This window comes from Tamandua tetradactyla, chromosome 19 (genome assembly GCF_023851605.1).
Source record: "Tamandua tetradactyla isolate mTamTet1 chromosome 19, mTamTet1.pri, whole genome shotgun sequence".
NCBI classification, from domain to species: Eukaryota; Metazoa; Chordata; class Mammalia; order Pilosa; family Myrmecophagidae; genus Tamandua; species Tamandua tetradactyla.
The window spans coordinates 5,178,313-5,195,758 of NC_135345.1; the positions used below are offsets into that span (position 1 = coordinate 5,178,313).

General features: G+C 57.9%; 1 protein-coding gene across 1 annotated transcript in view; it reads right to left on the bottom strand.

Annotated features, from left to right (window-relative positions):
* SORCS2 (sortilin related VPS10 domain containing receptor 2) overlaps nt 1-17,446 on the bottom strand; it is a 539,078-nt gene that overhangs the window by 71,158 nt on the left and 450,474 nt on the right. Inside the window, exons 5-7 of the mRNA XM_077136335.1 lie at nt 10,218-10,291; nt 4,411-4,475; nt 1,658-1,776 (exon numbers count right to left, since the gene is read on the bottom strand). Coding sequence (XP_076992450.1) covers nt 1,658-1,776; nt 4,411-4,475; nt 10,218-10,291 — 258 coding nt within the window. The remainder of the gene's footprint in view (nt 1-1,657; nt 1,777-4,410; nt 4,476-10,217; nt 10,292-17,446) is intronic.

Below are 17,446 nucleotides of genomic sequence, written 5' to 3' on the forward strand. Positions count from 1 at the left end.
GCCGAGCCAGGTGGGCCCTGACCCACTCGACCCGAGTCCTTCTAAGCAGAGGGAATCGGGCACAGCCAGAGATGGCCACAGGAGGGGACCAGGAGGTGGCCCTGAACTGGAGGCAGAGGCGAGCCAGGGACTCGAGGACTCGACGGGCCAGCACCAGGAGCAAGCGTGGCCCTGCCAAGACAGCGACTTTGCACTTGGAGCCTCTAAGAACCTGCACCAGTGAATTCTCGTCACTCAAGCCAACCTGGCACGTGGGGTTTGTCTCAGCCCTGGCACTGAGACACCCGCTGTGGGCCTTCTCCCTTGGCACAAGGAGTCATAACCCACGGTGTCTGACCAGACCAGTCAGTCGTACATAGAGATCAAACGCTGACCCCAACTTTGCTCCAACCTTCGCATTTCCAGAAATGTGATGCCATGTACAGGGAAAGCAGCGGTGGTGAAGGCAGTGCCATACTCTACTCCCCATCTCTAAACTGCCTTGAGTCTGGGGTGGGAATAGATGAGGAAGCAGCAAAAGATGGTGTTGTGTGGTCTGTGACAGCGGAAGGCATAGACGCTGGAGGTGCTGAGAGGAGCCAGCCTGGCTGGAAGCGGAGGTAAGTTCAGGGAATTCTTCTTGGAGGAGGTGGTACTGGATGGCATCTCGGAGGAGGATAGCCAGTTGGGAAGGGGCACAAGCATTCTGTGCACAAGGACCAGCATGTGCAAATGCACAGGGGGTCACCTGCAGTCCTTGGGTGCTAGGTGTCCGCAGAGGGCAACAGAGAATGGGGCAGGGCTGGGGGTGGGAGGTGAGGGCCTGCTATCCTGGGGGCCAGGGTGCTGCCTGCAGGTCCAGCTGCTCATTTCATGTGAAAAGGGACAATTTGGGTGACAAAGAGTCCCTGAGACAGGGCAGGGAGGAGGTTGGGGAACACAGATGGGCATTCTGGGGTGGGAGCCCCCCGTGGCTGTTTTAGATTGTAAGGGCTCCTTTAGCAGTAGGAGGCTTTGGATTTGTCTCATGGAGGTCCAGAAATCAGAAATGCCAAGAAATGGGTGTAATAGCAAACAGATTTGGTCCCTGTGTTGGAACGAACTTTTTAATGATTTGAGGTCTCCAGAGAGAGTAGGTTATTTGGGAAAGGGTGAGCTCCTCATCAGTGGGGGTGACAAAGGAGCTGTATGACCAGTAGCTTTCTGGGGTTTCTGCACTACATCAGACCTTGTGGTTTCTGAGGGACATCTCCCCTCCTGGGAACCTGGGGCACTGGGGCTGCAGCCCGTGGTTCCTGGCTGCTGGAGAGTGGACAGTTGGTGCCTGGCCACCAAAGACAATGGCCAGAAAGAGGTTCCAGTCTGTTCCAAAGTCACCGAAACCAAACGGGGCAAAACGAGTTTGGACTTGGGGTCCCCAGAGGGTGGAGAGATGCACGTTGGACAGATGGGAGGCAGCACCAATAGCACCCCTGAGCCAGGGTTCAGGGGTTTGCCAGGCCCTCTGGGCGGCCTCAGCCATGCCTGCAGGGGTATTGGGGAGCACAGACCGCTGAGCAGCTCTGCAGAGTGAGAGGCATTTCATCGCCTCTTTTCTGAGCGAGTCCGTTTCCCCCGGTTGGTTTGTGCCCGAGGTCACCTAAGTGCTGAGGCCCAGCCAGCCACGGGGGCACCTTACCTTCAGGAAGATGTAGTCGTCCTGCACGCTCAGAGAGCCGTGCTCAATGGCGCCTGCAAACGGCGCCGTGGGGGTCTTGTCGGAGCAGTTGTGGATCTGGCAGGTGACATAGCGAAAACCTGCAGGAGACAGGAAGCTGCTGCGTGCTGCCTGAGCTGCCAGTCACTCAGGTTTACTCCAAGAGGGCGTCAGGGACAGCTTGGACGTGATGCCAGGCTAAAGTCTTTCTGGCTGTGGCTGTGGTCCCACTACTGGTAGGGGGGCTGAATTTTAAAGGGCACGGCCCTGTGACCACGGCTGCTGACCAGGGCAAAGCTCTGAGCCTGAGGTCGTCAGCTATTGGTAGTCCCATTTCACAGACAAGGAAACTGAGGCCGAGGTTGGGAAACATGTCTAAACCAGAGCGGGATAACAGAATCTTTTCACTGCCAGCGTTCCACAAATAACTTTTTATTGGCGTGCAGCCACCCCTGTTCCTTTGCATGTGCTCTCCAGCCTGCAAAGCCAAAATATTTACTACCTCGCCCTTAGCACAATCTTGCTGACCCCAGTCTAAGGCCATGCGGTGGGGGCTGGATGTGGGAGTAGGACATGCGTGCAGGGCTCTCTCCCTGCTCTGCTGCCAATCCATGCAGACTCCCCCCGCCCCAGGCGGCCCAGAGGGCACTGAGCCTACCCACATGTGGATGCCAGGACCTGTGTCCACTCTCAGGGACTGACAGCGGGGCTCTGGCCCCTCCATCTGGCCCCCACTGGGCATGCTGGGGTGTGTGGTCACCAGGCCACAGAGGCCACCCCCGGGTGCCCTGTCATGTCTTGGGCAGCCCACCCTCGTGAAGCTGCTCATGTTTATGGCAGGGGTGGGTGCCAGGGCGGGGTGGGGGAATCTCGTGTTTTCCCTCCCCGTAACATCAGGCAATGCTTCTGTCTGTTTCCATATAGATCTGGGCAAGCAGAATCGAATTCACGCTTTGCCAGACAACTGCAGCTTGTGCTTTGTGTCCCTCTGCTCTCCCAAGGTGACCGTCCACGGGTTTGGGGCTCCAGTAGATTTGTGCAGCGGGCCCGGTACCCGCGAGCCTAAGGAAACTTTTCCTGCCTCGTAACACGAGAGCGGGATTTAACCTCAGGGGCCCAGTGGGGCCAGGGGAAGGTGCCTCTGGGCACGTCCTGCGCAGCCTGGGGGGCAGGCAGCACAGGGAGGGGTCAGGTGCCAGGCTTTGCAGCCAGGGAGCCCCGCACCTACATCCAGTCTCCATCTCTGGCCTCAGGAGCCTGGGCAGGAACCCGGGATATTAACATCTGCCTGGAAGGGTTGTCAAGAGAGTCAGTGAGCCAAGGGCAGGGGGCAGGCTTGGGCCACTGCTGGCGCCCCCCGAAGTGGGTCCACCGCACTTTCATTCTGTGCTCAACACTGAACTTGGCTGGCTGGACACGAGTGGGAGACCAGCCCAGGGTGGCCTCGGAGGGGACTACCCCCACCACCTACTCACTCACTTTATCATTTGGTCACTCACTCATTCACTCATTCACCCTTCTGTGGACAGGGCCTGGAGCTGCAGCTGCACGGGCACCCCCGTGTGCTGGCGGATGCGTAATGACCGGTTTTGGGGATGACCGTGCTCACACGTCGTGCTCTCTGTGGCATCGACACGTGGCGGCCCGGGTGTCCGAGGAGGATTCACAGGGCTCGGGGGTGGGCAGGGCTGCGTGGCCTGCTCAGGGCCAGCCGAGGCTCTGGGAGCGGCCAGCGGGCTGACCATGGCACAGGCTGTGGCCTCCGGGGCCCCAGCTGCTCTGGTCTAGCCCTGGCGCCCGGCCACCCCCTGCCCGCCTGGTGGCTGTGCTGAGGTCACAGTGCTGGGACAGGGCCGGCTGCCGTGGAGCCCCGAGGTGGGGAGGCAGCTCGCCCAGGTCTTGGGGTTCATGGGGCCGGGAGCCGGCGGCCACCCTTCTGCTCCCTCCAGGACCCCACTGCCCTGGCCGAAGCCCGCCCTTCGCACTCCACGCAGGATCCTTTGCGGGGACTTCCAGCCCTAACCCACAGCGGCAGCCGCTCTGCGAAAGGCGATGGTGCCGAGTCCTGGGGGGGTCAGGCGGGGAGGGCGGATGCGGCCCTCCTGAGGGACAGGTAGTGGGCCCTGCCCCGCCGGCCTCACGGCCTCCGCCCCAGCATACCACTTGGTGTTCAGTGGGGGAGTGTGTCAGAGCCGTCACCTCACAAGGTCAGGCTGTGCCGAGCTCATCGTGTCCCCAGGGTCAGCACAGGGCCCGGCCTGGGGGGCTAAGGGGTGTCTGCTGGATTACCAGCTCCAATGGGCTAGAACGTTCCTTGGCTCTGATGTTCTAGTACATTCCACAGTGCTGTGGCCTAACCTCCCTCAGGAGCACAGAGGAACCTCTCATGGCGTGGGTGCCTGGGAGGGGGTCAGCTGGGGTGTGTGAGCCTGACCCTGGCCCTGGCGGGAGGAAGCCAGGGAAGGCCCCACCCTGCCTCGGTCCTGGCGGGAGATGGGACCACCGAGCAGGATGGGAGAGTCTCTGGCTCAGGGGCCAGAGCCAATCGCCTTCTTAATGGACCTTCCCACTGGAGCAGGGCTTCTTGACGTCCCTTCCCCCAGCTGAGAACAAGCACATGCTCCGTGACGCCACATGGCAACGCGGTGAGGTCGGCCATGCACGACGGACGGGTGGGGTGGTGGCTACTGAGGGGAAACTCAGGGACACCCGGGCCCGTGTCCCTCCAGGCTTACCTCCGCTGCGGTCCTGTGTCTCCATGTGGACCAGGTCAGGGTCATTGTCCACCCCAGCCACAGCCCTGGAAAAGAACATGCCGAGATGGTGCTAGGGACAGAGGCCCTGCGGCCCCCGGGCCAGGTCACCCTCCTCTGTGGACCCAGGGGACAGGGACCTCCCCGACAGCCACTGTCTCCTGGAGATAGATGCAGTCCTGCCCCTTCCCTGCAGGGGCCCGGGCTAGGGCAAAACGCTACTGATTTTTACATTGTTATTTTTGATCGTCAAAACCATCTGAGGAGGTGGCCTGGGAATAGACTCCTCATTTTGCAAATAAGGAAACTGAGGCTCAGAGGAGCAGAGCGAAGTTCCCACAGCTGTCAGGGCAGGATGGTTCAGCCTGCACCGAGGCTCTCAGTTTCTCAGGGGTTTGTTCCATCCCCTGCACCATGCTGGCCACTGCCACGCCACCCATGGAGAGGCACCCGCGGGAAGGGGCTGCTCTCAGCCTTGTCCCCTTGATGAGCTCACATCGGGCTCCCCAAGCACTCGCCCGAATCCTTCTGTGGAGCTGAAGGTTCTGGTTGGAGGGGCCCAGCCTTGCTCCTGGCACTGGGCCGTTGGATGAGGCTCTCCCACACTGTGCACTGGGCTCACTGTGCCATGCAGGCACCGGCATCAGCCTTCATCCAGGGCTGCGCTGAGGTCAGGGAGGTGCCCACAAGGTGCTAGCAAGTGGCAGTACTAGGCCACTGCCCAGCTCTGCTGGTGTCGAAGCTCGTGCTGCCCTCAGCAGCCACCTCCACTGCCCACGCCCTTCTCTCAGGCCCCCCGTGGGACGGCCTATGCCCCTTCTACCTCGCCTTCAGGGTGGGGTGGCGCCGCTTTACAGCTATGGCAACGGGATGGAGGGTGCTGAGCCACCCGGCTGATTCCCTGTGCTGCCGTGAGAGCCGTGTGGGAGCAGCACAGGGTGGCAGGGGCAGGGGCTTTGGGGTCAGACAGACCTGGAGCGTGGGCTCAACAGCGTGGCTGACCCACCAGGGCCCTTGAACGGGGCTGAGCATGCACGGCCAGGTGGGCCAGGGGAGCAGGCTCCAGGCTGGGGTGGGCATCCTGGGCCTGGGGACAGGCGAGCCTGGGGGAGCCGGCCTGGGGAGGGGGGAGATAGGAGGGTGTGTGTCCCAGTTCCGGCAGGACTTCCTGCCTTTCCTCCATGTCCTTCCACCCACTCTCCTTCCAGCCAGAACGAAGGGACCACTCGCCCCCACCCCTGAGCTCTCTTGCTCCTCTGAGGGTTTGCAGCAGCTGTTCCCTCCCCAGGTGGCCCTTCCCCATCCCCTTCTCCCTTTGGCCCTCCTCCCATAGTCCTTTGCTCTGTCCTTTGCAGCTAAGATGGCAGCAGAAAGAACAAGGGCTTCAGGGTTTGAGTTCAGGTGCCATCTTCACCAGAGGCTGCAGTGGGTGAGTTTCCAGACTCTGTGAAATGCGGGGGACATCGCAGACTTGCGGGGTTTGGGGGAAGGTGGTTGAGCAAAAGCAGGCATGGCACCTGCCCCTCGGGCACGCTAGGGCTCGGCAGGAACCCTCACAATGCTGCAGCACGGCGGGCAGAGTCTGTACTCCGTGTACGTCGGGGTCTGCTAGAAGCCCCCCGGTGCACAGAAAGTTCTCCGGAACCCCCCATGCCCTGGCCCCTCAGCCCTGGGCCATCTGCCTGCAGCCGCAGGGACCATAGCTCATCCTGCCTGAGCTGACCGGAGGCCACCGCCCTCTATTGCCCTCTCGCCGCTGTCATCTGGCAGCTGTAATAACGACGCCTGTGGTGATTCCACACTGGTAGTTATGTGGCATCTTCCCTCTCAGGGCTCCAGGACCCAAGACAGCAGGGCAAAGGCCAATGTTCAGGGTTAACAAGCCTGAAATGCTTACCAGCAAGGGACACTGACCCATACCCTTTTGGCCATCATCATTTGCTGCCTACCGCTGGCACCCCTGTGCTGGGCTGAATGCCCACGGGCAAGGTGTCAATCTGCTGGGTGAGCTCCATAAAAATCTACAGAGCACTCGCTGTGAGTGGGGGTGAGGACCCAGAGGTGAGCAAGACATAGCCACTGGCCCCAAGGATGCACAGCCCAGCAGGGAGGCCATGCGTGACATAACTGCCTGCCACCATCCATCCATCTGTCCACAGGTCCAGCATTTTTCTGTCCATCTGTCCATCCATTCATCCATCTATTTGCTCATCCATCTATCCATCCATACATTTACCCATCCACCTACCCACGTATCCATCTGTCCACCTATTCTTCTATTCAACCATCCACTATCTATCATTCTCTACATGTGGCTATCCATTCATCCTTTCCTGTTTCTTCATCCATCTTTCCACCTACCCATTCAGCCAACCACCCACCCACCTATCCATCCTTCCATCCATCCGTCCATCCATCCATCCATCCATCCAACCACCCATCCAACCACCCACCCACCTATCCATCCTTCCATCCATCCGTCCATCCATCCATCCATCCATCCTTCAATCCATCCATCCATCCATCCATCCTTACGTACATCCATCCACCCACCCACCTATCCATCTATCCATCCATCAGTCCATCCATCCACACACCCACCTATCCATCCATCCATCCATCCATTCATCCATCCATCCATCCATCCATCCATCCATCCATCCATCCATCCATCCATCCATCCATCCTTCAATCCATCCATCCATCCATCCATCCATCCATCCATCCATCCATCCAACCATCCATCCATCCATACACACATACATACATCCACCCACCCACCTATCCATCCATCCATCTTTCTGTCCATCTGTCCTCGAAGGGCTCCCAGTTCGGAAAAATGTCTATGAACATTTGCCCCAGGCTCAAACTCTTTAGGAACCATTTTGCCAACAGATCACGCCAGTCAATCATGTGAGAGGCAAGGAGGCAGGGTCTCCCGCAGCATCTCTGCCCGGTAGGGAGCGTGGGCAGGGATGGGAGGGAGGCTCTCTCCAACCCCGTGCCATCAGGGTGTGCTACCGTCCTCGGTGAGTGGGAGGAAGTCAGTTCTTTGGGCGGCCGGGGTCTTTCTGCCCATAGGGAAGCATGTGCTTACACGTACTAGGTGTCTCCTCTGTGCTTCTGGGTATTTAAATGGAACTCAAAGAACAGGAAAGAGAAAGGCAGAGGCCTCCCTGGTGCACCCACTGTGCGCTGGATACGCGCTAAAGCTCTTTGTATCATTACCAGGACAAGAGCAATAATTAGCTCCTTCAGTACAGACAAAACAGAGGCTAAGAAAGCAGAGGATATGTGTCTTATGCACATGGAAATCTTGGGGATTCATTCATTCGTTCCCTCGATAGTTCAAGGTGTTGGAGATTCAGCAGTGACCACAACAAAGTCCCTGCTGGCAGAGAGTGGGCATCTAGAGGGGGAGGGAGAGAGCGGGCCAGGCGTTAAGTGAATAAACATAAAGGACGTCTGGAGGAGGAAGAACGAGAGACAGAAATACCGCCCATTAGCAGGATGGGGGAGGGCAGGACGGGGTGGGCATTTTATCCGAGGCTGCCAGGGAAAGCCTTTCTGATTCAGTGACATGTGACATCTAGGAAGGGACATTCTAGGGAGCCAGGACAGCAAGTGCAAAGGCCCCAGGCCAGGTGTGCTGTGTGGCTGGAGCCGGTCAGGACAGGTTGCTGTAATTGCGGAGCCCAGACAATGCCAATTATCTGAGCTAAGAGGGAAGAGCCTTAAGCCCCAGGGAAGAGGGCTCTGTGCCTGACATCTCCCCCTCCTTTCTGAAGGCCTGGCACTGGGAACATGGCCCAGTCCTTGGCCGGGCAGAAAGGAACTTTGGTGTCACAACCTGCAAAGCCAGGTGATGGTGCCAGCTGTCCACTCGCCCCTCACTCTGCCCATTCGCTCATTGACCTCTCCAGCCCTCTCGCTTGCTCGCTCTCATAGGACTCTGACCCGCTTGGGCTGAGCAAAGAAGGATAAGGCTTGGGGCCGGGCCCCTGCCCCAGAAACCCTTGGTCGACCTCTGCTTCCTCCTACCTCCTGCCACCCACTGGGTCCTTGCCAGGCACAGAACCCTGGGGCTAAGGGAGGAGGTGGGTAAAGGCTTTCCCTGGAGAGCCGGGAGCAGGGCGACTCAGCAGGAGGGGGCAGAAAGCAAGGGCACAGAGCCTTGACCTGTCCCTCAGCCACCCTGACCCTCGGTTTCTTCCTCGGTCACAGGAGAGGTTGCTGCAAGCTTTCCATGGGATGCTGCACTGGGGCTGTCAGGCAGTCAGCATTGCAGGGCCAGCGGCTGGGTCGCTGTTCGTGGGATCTGTTCGGGTGGCCTGGGACACGCGGCCCCGGCAGCACTGCCCTGTCTGCCTGCCCGCGAGGCTGCTCTAATGAGCTCATTTCGTGTTTAGCTTCTTGAAACGTTAATCAGTCTGAGCTTCAGACCCAACATGGGCCTTTGGTAATTCCCGCTGTCGGTCAAGGACAAAGAGCTCCTTGGAGATGCTGTCAAAACAGCGTTATTGGCTGCTGGCGACAGGAGTCTCGAGTCCCCCGGCTGTCGCCACGGCATCCCAGAGGACCTGGCCGACTGCTGGGCTGTCTGCAGGGATCGGCCTGATACAGAACAACTCGGAGCAATCCGAGAAACTTGGGGGAAGAAATAATTTGATTTGCCCGAGATAACATCACGGGTGAATCATGGACGGTTTATTGAGAGGCTTCGGCGGTGGCTGTCACTCTCTCTCCCTCCTGAGCCGTCCCCTGTGGGCGGTGGGCCGGAGCCACCTGGGCCTGGCCGAGCTGGATGCGGGGCAGCAGGTGCTCATTTGCCAGGCCCATGCGGCTTGGAAATCCCATGCCCTGGCCCCACTCCCCCCGCCCCCGCCGCAAGCTCTCGGGAGCCCAATGTCCCCTCCCCGGGCAGCTCAGGCCCCTGAGAGCTGCCGTCAGTGACGAGACGGGTGACTGAGGACAGCGCTCAGCTCTGGGGAAAGAATTGGGCTGCCCTTTGCAGCACCCCCGCCCCCTCGGAGAGAGAGTCATCGCTTCTTCCCTCTGCTGCTGGGGTTGGAGGGTGACCATGACCTTGGGTGGCTGCCCTTGGCCCCCAGCCCCTGCCCTACTGCACACAGCTTCGACTGAGCCATGTGTCCTCCGGGGACCTCAGAAGTCACCCAGCGCACTTGTGTACACCTGTTCCCCACTGTGCCAGAAATGGGGAAGCTGCCCCTGAGCTGGACGCTGGCCTAGCCTGGACGGAGCCCCCTGTGATGCCCTGTGTCCCGGATGGGAGCCCCTGCCGGCCCGCAGGTCGGGGAACACCCCTGGACCCACCACACCTGCCAGCTCCCAGAAGGTGTGGACAGGTGCACCTCCAAGCCTGGGGAGGGGAGCCCAGGTGTGGCGAGGCCAGGCTGCCAGGGTGGGCAGCGGCTGAGGATGCCCAGGCTCAGGGGGGAGGTTCTGACAGTCATGGTAAGCGCCCATAGTTTCTCTCCAATGCCACCTCTTTCCATCCACGGAGAAGGACGGAGCTCGGGGGGACTCTCAGGTGGGTGAAGCTTCACGTTTGGGTCATGGGCACCAGCCACCCTGGCCTGTGGACGCTGAGCCTGGGACGTGTCCCATTTCACGCACAGCCCCGTGGGGCAGAAGGGGTCACGTGGGGGTCCGCTGATAAGCAGGGTGCCGGGCTGGGGGCAGAGACACGAGGAGGCCGAGGGGAGGAGAGGGTGGGGCTGACCCTCGGTCCAGCCCCTGGGTCTCTGGCAGGGTGGGAGGGGCCTTACCAGAACACGTGGTCTTTGGTCACTTGCTCCTGCAGAAGCTTCCACTTCTTCCCCAGGTCAGACGACACGTAGAGCTTCGGGTGGAAAAAGAAACAGAAAAGCCAGGTCACGACACGAGGAAGGAAACACCTCTGGGAGACGGAAGGCATGTACCCACGCGGGGGTGGCCAGGCCAAGTCTACATGGTCCAGCAGACACACACACACTGGCCCTGCTGACCCCTGCCCAGTGTTTCAGGCCCTGTGCCCAGCCCTGGGGGCACAGACCCACTCCCCAAGAGTCCACAGGTGCAGCCTGGGCAAGAGGTCCCGACGGGGAGTTAGTCTCACCCCGAGGCAGGCGCCAGGAGTCAAGAGCTCAGTGCAGGGGGTGAGGGTCTGCAGGGTGAATTCAGGGAGGACTCCAAGGAGGAGGCGCGTGAGCCCCGAAGTTTATGGGGGACTATATGACACAGGTGTGAGGAGTAAAGGAAGGGAGAGGGCCCTCTGAGGGGCAGGCAGCATGTGCAAATTTGGGGGGGGGGTGGTCCAAATGAAAGCCCAGTGCAGGGAACGAACGTGTCCCCTCTGGGTGCGGCATGGGATCCATCTTGGGGTGTTGGGGCAGGCAAGTTGGGACTTGAAAGCAGGGCTGACCCTGCTCCAAAGGGCCCCGTGCTTTGATCCTAAACAACTTTATCTTGAATTTGCGTTTTGTCAATGAAGTCCGACTGGATGATGGACAGTGTACGCGTGTGTGTCGGGGGTTTGGGGGGTGGCTTGGAGCTTCAGCTCCCGGGGGGTCCCACTCCCCACAACAGGTTCTTGCTGGCTGCTCACTTGCCTGCTCCATCCATCTACTGCTGATCCCCTGCGCCCCTGGCGGGGAGCCTGGGCTGGAGCAGCTGCCAGTGGGGAGGACAAGGGGGCCCTGGGACGGGGTGGAAGGGGTAGGGGGCTCCTCAGCTCTGTGCCCTCAGGCTCGGGTTGGGGATCCCAGAGGAGAAGGTGCCACGGGGCAGGAAGGGTGGGTTTTGGAAATACCAAGTGGAAATTGCTGGGTCCCACGGGGTAGACACAAAGTTGCACCCCCAGCCCACACTCACGTTGGGGACAGGGGCCTCACCCCATCTGCAGCCAGTAAGACCGTCCAGGGGATGTGGGGGGCTGGGTGGGGAGGACCCACTTATTGCAGTGAAATCTCTGGGCTGGTACTGACCCCGCTGTGCCGGGGTGGGGTACACCGCTTCCTTTCCCCAACACCCCGGTGGAGGCTGAGAGAGCGGCGTTGCGGAGCGTGGTGGCCGTGCCGGGGTGCAGCTCCCTGACCGCACAGCCCTGTTTGCCATGACACTGTCTGTGGGCAGCCAGCCACACTCCGAGACCAGGAGATGCTGCTTCTCTGTGTCGTCCCACCCACGAGCGGCTGGGCCGTGGCCCGAGCAGGACCCCAGAGGCCTGAGGGTCCCAGGGGTGCGGGTGAGCCCCGCTGTCCCCAGCCAGGCTTCCTGCCAGGCCAAGGCTGATCCAGGCCCAAGGGGTGCAGACACAGCCTTGGTCTCAGAAGCTCACAACTGGGTGGGAGAGAGGACGGACCTGGACACAAGTCCTGGGTTATTGGTGCAGACGTCTGCTGCCCAGTGGGAGAACGAGAGGGGGACCGATCCCTCGGTTCGGGAAAGAAGCTTCCTTCACAGGCAAGCACACACCCGGACACATGCACAGAGGCACACAGGGACACACACACGTGTCCATGCACACTATGCTCACCTATTTGCACCCACACATGTACACAGGGGCACACACATTCACACACACCTGCATTCAAAATCATACATGTATGTACACACTTACACATCACCACACTCACACACATACGCACAGGCTCACATCCATATCCATGAACACCATGCACACACACCATCACACATGTGCACACATAAACACGTGTGTGTGCACACACTCATGGATTCACACACACACGTACACATGGATTTCATCCGTATCCATGCACACATGCACAAACCGCATCATGCGCGCACACACACACACGCATGTGCTTGCACTCACCCTCTTACACCCTCCTGTCTACCATGGTGGGCCTGATGGTGCCCAGGAGCGGTGCACCGCACGTGCAGTCCTGCCTCTGAGGAGCACGTGCAGGTGCTGGGAAGCAGAAGGAAGAAGTCATCACCCGCACCTCCCTTGGAGGCTGCTTTGGCAACATCTGTAGCAGGAGGAGCCAGCAAAGGAGGGTTCCCAGGGTCCTGTCCGGGGGCTCGGCTCTGACAGCTGCAGCTCCAGCAGCCCAGCCATTGGGGCTCGTGGCACAGCCTTCCCCCCTTTTCTTATCCAGCCTGGGGGGGCAATCGCTTCTGACGGTCTCTCGTCTTCCCCCTTTTGTACCTTCAGCCCTTCAATGCCTCTGTAACTGAGTCCCTGTGTCAAATTCCCTCCATGTGAAATGCCTGGAGAGGCTCCGTTTCCTCCTGGACATGCCAGCCTCGTGGCATCAGACCCACATCCGAAGGGCATGGAGGTGTCTGCGGGCAGAGAAGGTACCAAGGCCATTCCAGGGGGCAGGGAGCATCCATGCAGACCCTGAAGCAGGAGACGTGCGTGGGCCCAGCAAACTGTGGGTTTGTTTCCAGGGCGCTGGCCTCAGAGGCAGGTGTCATGGGCAGGACAGTGGCCCAAGGTGTGGGGGACTGGAGGCAGAGCCCAGCTTCATTTCCCAGGGTTGGGGAGTCATGTAAAAAGCTCCTCTGAGTAGTTTGCAGGAAAGTGGGTGTGCCGGCAGGAGGGCCCTGCAGGAGGCAGTCCTCTGCCCCTTGCAATCCAGAGTGACAGGGATAGTCTCTTAACAGCAAGACCGGGAAACCCAGGGCCACTGGGGCTCAAATCTCTGCCCCCGGGGCGAGTTATCCAGGAGAGCCTCAGTTTCCTTGGTGTAAAATGGGAATGGAGGTCCTCATTCAGGTCGGGAGAACTCAAGGAGACATGCGCCGGGCGCCAAGCACTCTCAGACACACAGAACGCGCATGACAAGGTTTCCCTTTACTCTTCCTGGAGGATGGGAGACATCGCCCCCCTTTCTCCTGGCATTTGTTCATTTGTGCTCTGTGTGCCCCTTTGCATTTCAGTACACTTCATTGCTAACTCTCATATGTAGAGTAAACATACATATTGGGTGTGGGCAATTCTGTAATCGATGTCTCTGATTCAACTTGTATTGCATTATTTTGCTTTTGTTTTAGTTTTGTGGGGTTATTGGAACAATGAAGCATCCATTCTATTCCTGAGAGGAGGTTTGAACTGACCCTTTGGGAGCTCAGGGACCCGTGCAGCACTACACATATTGAAACCCTGCACCCCGCAAGCTAAGCTCGGAGTCTGATGTGCTTGGTGGTAGGCAGGCCTGGACCAGACGCTTTCGGTGGGCCCTGCCTGCAGCGAGCGCTGTCGATCAAGGAGGCAAACTGCACTGGGAAGGGAGAAGAGGTGACTATGGGAGCAGAGACACAAGTCCTGCTGAGCTCCATCCCTGTGTTTCTGTTGCTGCTCCACCATGTGGCTCCCCAGCCTCAGTTTCCCTACCTGTGAAAGGATGCTCCCCAGCATCCTGTGACTGCACAGACTTGGGGCTGGCAGCCCGGCTCCTGGGCTCCTGACTGCCTATGCTCAGCCATGTGACCTCACATGTATAGCAAAACCATTCCATGCCTCCATTTCCCCACTTTGTCTAAAAGATGTTACAGGGTTATGCCAGGCACTGCTGGGAAGTGGGCATGGGTAGGAGGCACTCAACGGATCATCCATCACACTTGTGACAAAATTATAATAGCAGGGGCTGCTATTGAAGGCTGACTGTGAGCAAACACTGCTGAGTACCTCACCATTCCTGGCTCCCCAAACTCTACTGATTTAGTTGGGGCTCCCCTCCCAAGCATGCTCCTGCCCCAGATCCAGCTATACTGAACTTCTTGCTGTTTTCTGAGCCCTTTGCTCTCTGCTGCCTCTGGGCCTTGGCACATGCTGTCCCGTCTTCCTGGAATACTATCTGGCTGACCCATCTTACTCCCAGATGCTTTCTGGGTGTGCATCTCTGCAGGTGAGTCTAAGAATCCTCGCCTGGTATTCAAGGCACTGAGTAATTGTCCTGGGTCCCTTCCTTAGCTGCAACAGAAGCCACATGCTCCACCAAAAGGAAGTGTCCCAGTCCCCATGCTCTGGCTGTTCTCTAGGAAGGGATATCCACCTCTCACCACCTGCACCCCAAAATCCACCCAGCCCCAGGCCACTTGACTGACTCCTTCTGGGGGAGATGTTTCCCACTTGCCTGTCTTGCATGCTCCCCTGGCCAGACAGTTCACTGAAACCCACAGCCATTGGCCTTTCATGGAGCTCCCCACTCCCTGTGTCCCAGAACTTGGAAGTTTTATGTTCTTCTTCTCTGCCAATCTTCACGTTGCTTATGGGCATCCTCTCTGCCCTGCTTACCTTGGTCTCCAGAGCCCTCTGTCCAGTGCTGGGGCGTGTCTGCAGCACATTTGCTGAATGCACGAATGAATCTGACTCTAGGGCAGGGGGCGGCAGGCTTTTCTTGTAGCCTGATCATACCCACTGTCAGCCTCCCAGACCATATCGTCTTTGCCACACTAGTCAACTCTGCCTCTGAGGGAAAGCAGCCATGGACAGTCCACAAACAAATGCATGGCCACGTGCTGATAAAAATTTACAAGTTTGGGCTGCAGGCTATGGTTTGTTGATACCTGTCCTAGGGTACATGATAGGAAATTGTCACCTTTAATAATTGAAAGAGGACTTTTCCTGAAAATTTTCATCTGCTGAAATGTAACCTTCACAAGGGCAAGGAATCCCCGTGTTTTGTTGAGCGTCTGAAAACATGCCTGGCACGTAGTAGGTGCTCAGTGCATACCAGCGGCAGTTTGCATTTAATTCTCCACTAGGGCCCCTACGGGCAAGGCTGTGGGCAGCTGTGACCCTTCCACGGAGCCAGGCGCTGCAGGAGTGTGTGTCGAATGCTGCCTTACTGAATCCACATGTGCACGCACACACACACACACGCACACACACACACGCACCATAAAATGGCAGCTCCTTCCTTTGTAGACAGAAGAACTGAAGCTCACTCAGCAAATTAGCTAAGTGGCCAAGGTCACACAGAGTTCGCTCAAGCAGCAATCCCTACCCGTGGGAGTGGGGCTGCCAGTGACAGGCACCTCTAGACCTTTCTCTGGGTCATCGCGTGACCCAGGACAGGGACCCTTCCACCTCCTGCCTCAATTTACCCACCTGCAAATTGGAGAAAGACCCCTGTTTTTACACTCAGGTAATAAGTGAATAGAAAATGAGACTGGGGCCATCAGTTTCTGGGAGTCCAGGACCAAACCTCTGTGTGCGTGGAGGACACTGCCAGCCACATCACCCGATGGCTCCCGTTTACGCCTGCCCCAGAGCTTTATGAAGCCTGTCCAATTTGCCCTCACAGGAGATGAGTTTACAACTCGCCATCCACGGCTGCACAAACATATCATTTCTCCTTAATAAGAAGATAAACACCAGCAAATAAAGAATAAACATGTCAGTGGAGTTCCAGTTACCTACAGCTAAAACATGCATGGCAGCATTTGTAGGAAGGGGATTTTAATGACTTCTGCGTTGCACATCTCAAAAGGACTTGAGGCAGTGTATAGAGATGCATGGACCACTCAGATAGGGAGATAAAATGATAAACTGTCCTATCAAGGGGGAAATAAGGGTAAACAAGTAGGATGAGGCCAGAGGGAAGGTGCAAATGCAGAAATGCACGGCCATAAGCTGTGCCCAATTACCAGAATTGCTGCAATTCTGCCCTGGGCTATTAATGATGCGTTGGATGTGGCTGTTTGGGGTTCAGCATCCTTTCTTCCCTCACTCTGGGGCATGTCATTGTGTGGTCGAGGCTGGGAAGCTGAATGCTGACACTGCTAGGACTCCCTTGCAGCTAGGCTTCTGGAGCAAATAGATGCACTCCCATGACATTTGGAAGGCAAGAGCGAGATGGAGGCACTTTCCTACCCCTGTAGGTCATTGCCGCTGGCCAGCTGGGTCACAGATACGTACTGCTGCATCCATCCACCATGCTTGAGTGTGGACAGGGGGTGGGGGTGGAGGTGGCGGCTCGACCCTGCATTCCAGTGTCTGGTCACTGACTTCAGGGGTGTGGCCAGACAGTTGTGGCTGCAGCAGTGGCTACTTCCACATACCTGGACCTTGCCTCGGTTGTGTGGTCTTGATTCCAGTGGGGGCTCCTGGTCCCCCATCTTCCTGACCGGGGCATGGTAGAAGCTCCCCTGGTGGGTCAGTCTGCAGGTTTCTGGGAGGCATCCCAGGGTAACCTAAAGAGACCTCCTCCAGTCTTCCTGACCATTATTAGAGTTTCCAATTTCTCCCCTGTTCAATCCTTTCCCCTTTTAATATACCCCAGAGTGGTGTCTGTTTCCTGCCCAGAGTCCTGCCAAATGCAAATGACAGGAACATAAATGAACACATGATGACATAAGAGATTCCTGTTGCTTACTAAATTGTTGTGTTTCCCAGAGAGAAGTGCAATTTCTTCCTGATGCTGAAATCTGAGGTTGGAAGGGGCTGTAAGCACGGTGTGGAGGCCTGTGGCCCAGGGGACAGCTCACCTGTCCATCAGTATCCACAGCCTCCACCATGGCACCCACTTTGCTACTCACCCACGTTAGACGGCCCGTCCCCTCTACCACCTACACCGGTTGCCATGACAGCACTCTGCCTTTCCTTCAGGGTTGGTGATTGTGGGCAATTATTCTTCTTTCTTTGCATGTGTCTTCATCTTTGTTTTTAACGTTGTATCAAAAAACAGGCATACCTTCTAACCCATTCTTTACTCTGTGCAAGCTCCTCTCCTCCAGGAAGCCTCCTTTGATTTCCCATTCAAAGAGGCCTTTTCTGTCTTCCTGCTGATTTTCTGGAGGGCACTGGTGGGCTGAGAACAATTCCTCACAGTGTGGGGAAGGAGAGGAGGTTCTTGATGAGGAGTAAAATGACATATAAAAGTGGGACTAACGAGCCTTTTAAAGACTCCTTCCTAGTGCTCTGCTCCTGAGCAGCTCCAAGGTACACGTGCAGGGAAAGCAGGCTGGTTGGTTTTGTGACAGCATCCTCCAGAGAGTGGGCATGGGAAGATGCCACCCCCTTGCATCCTATTGCTCCAGGAGC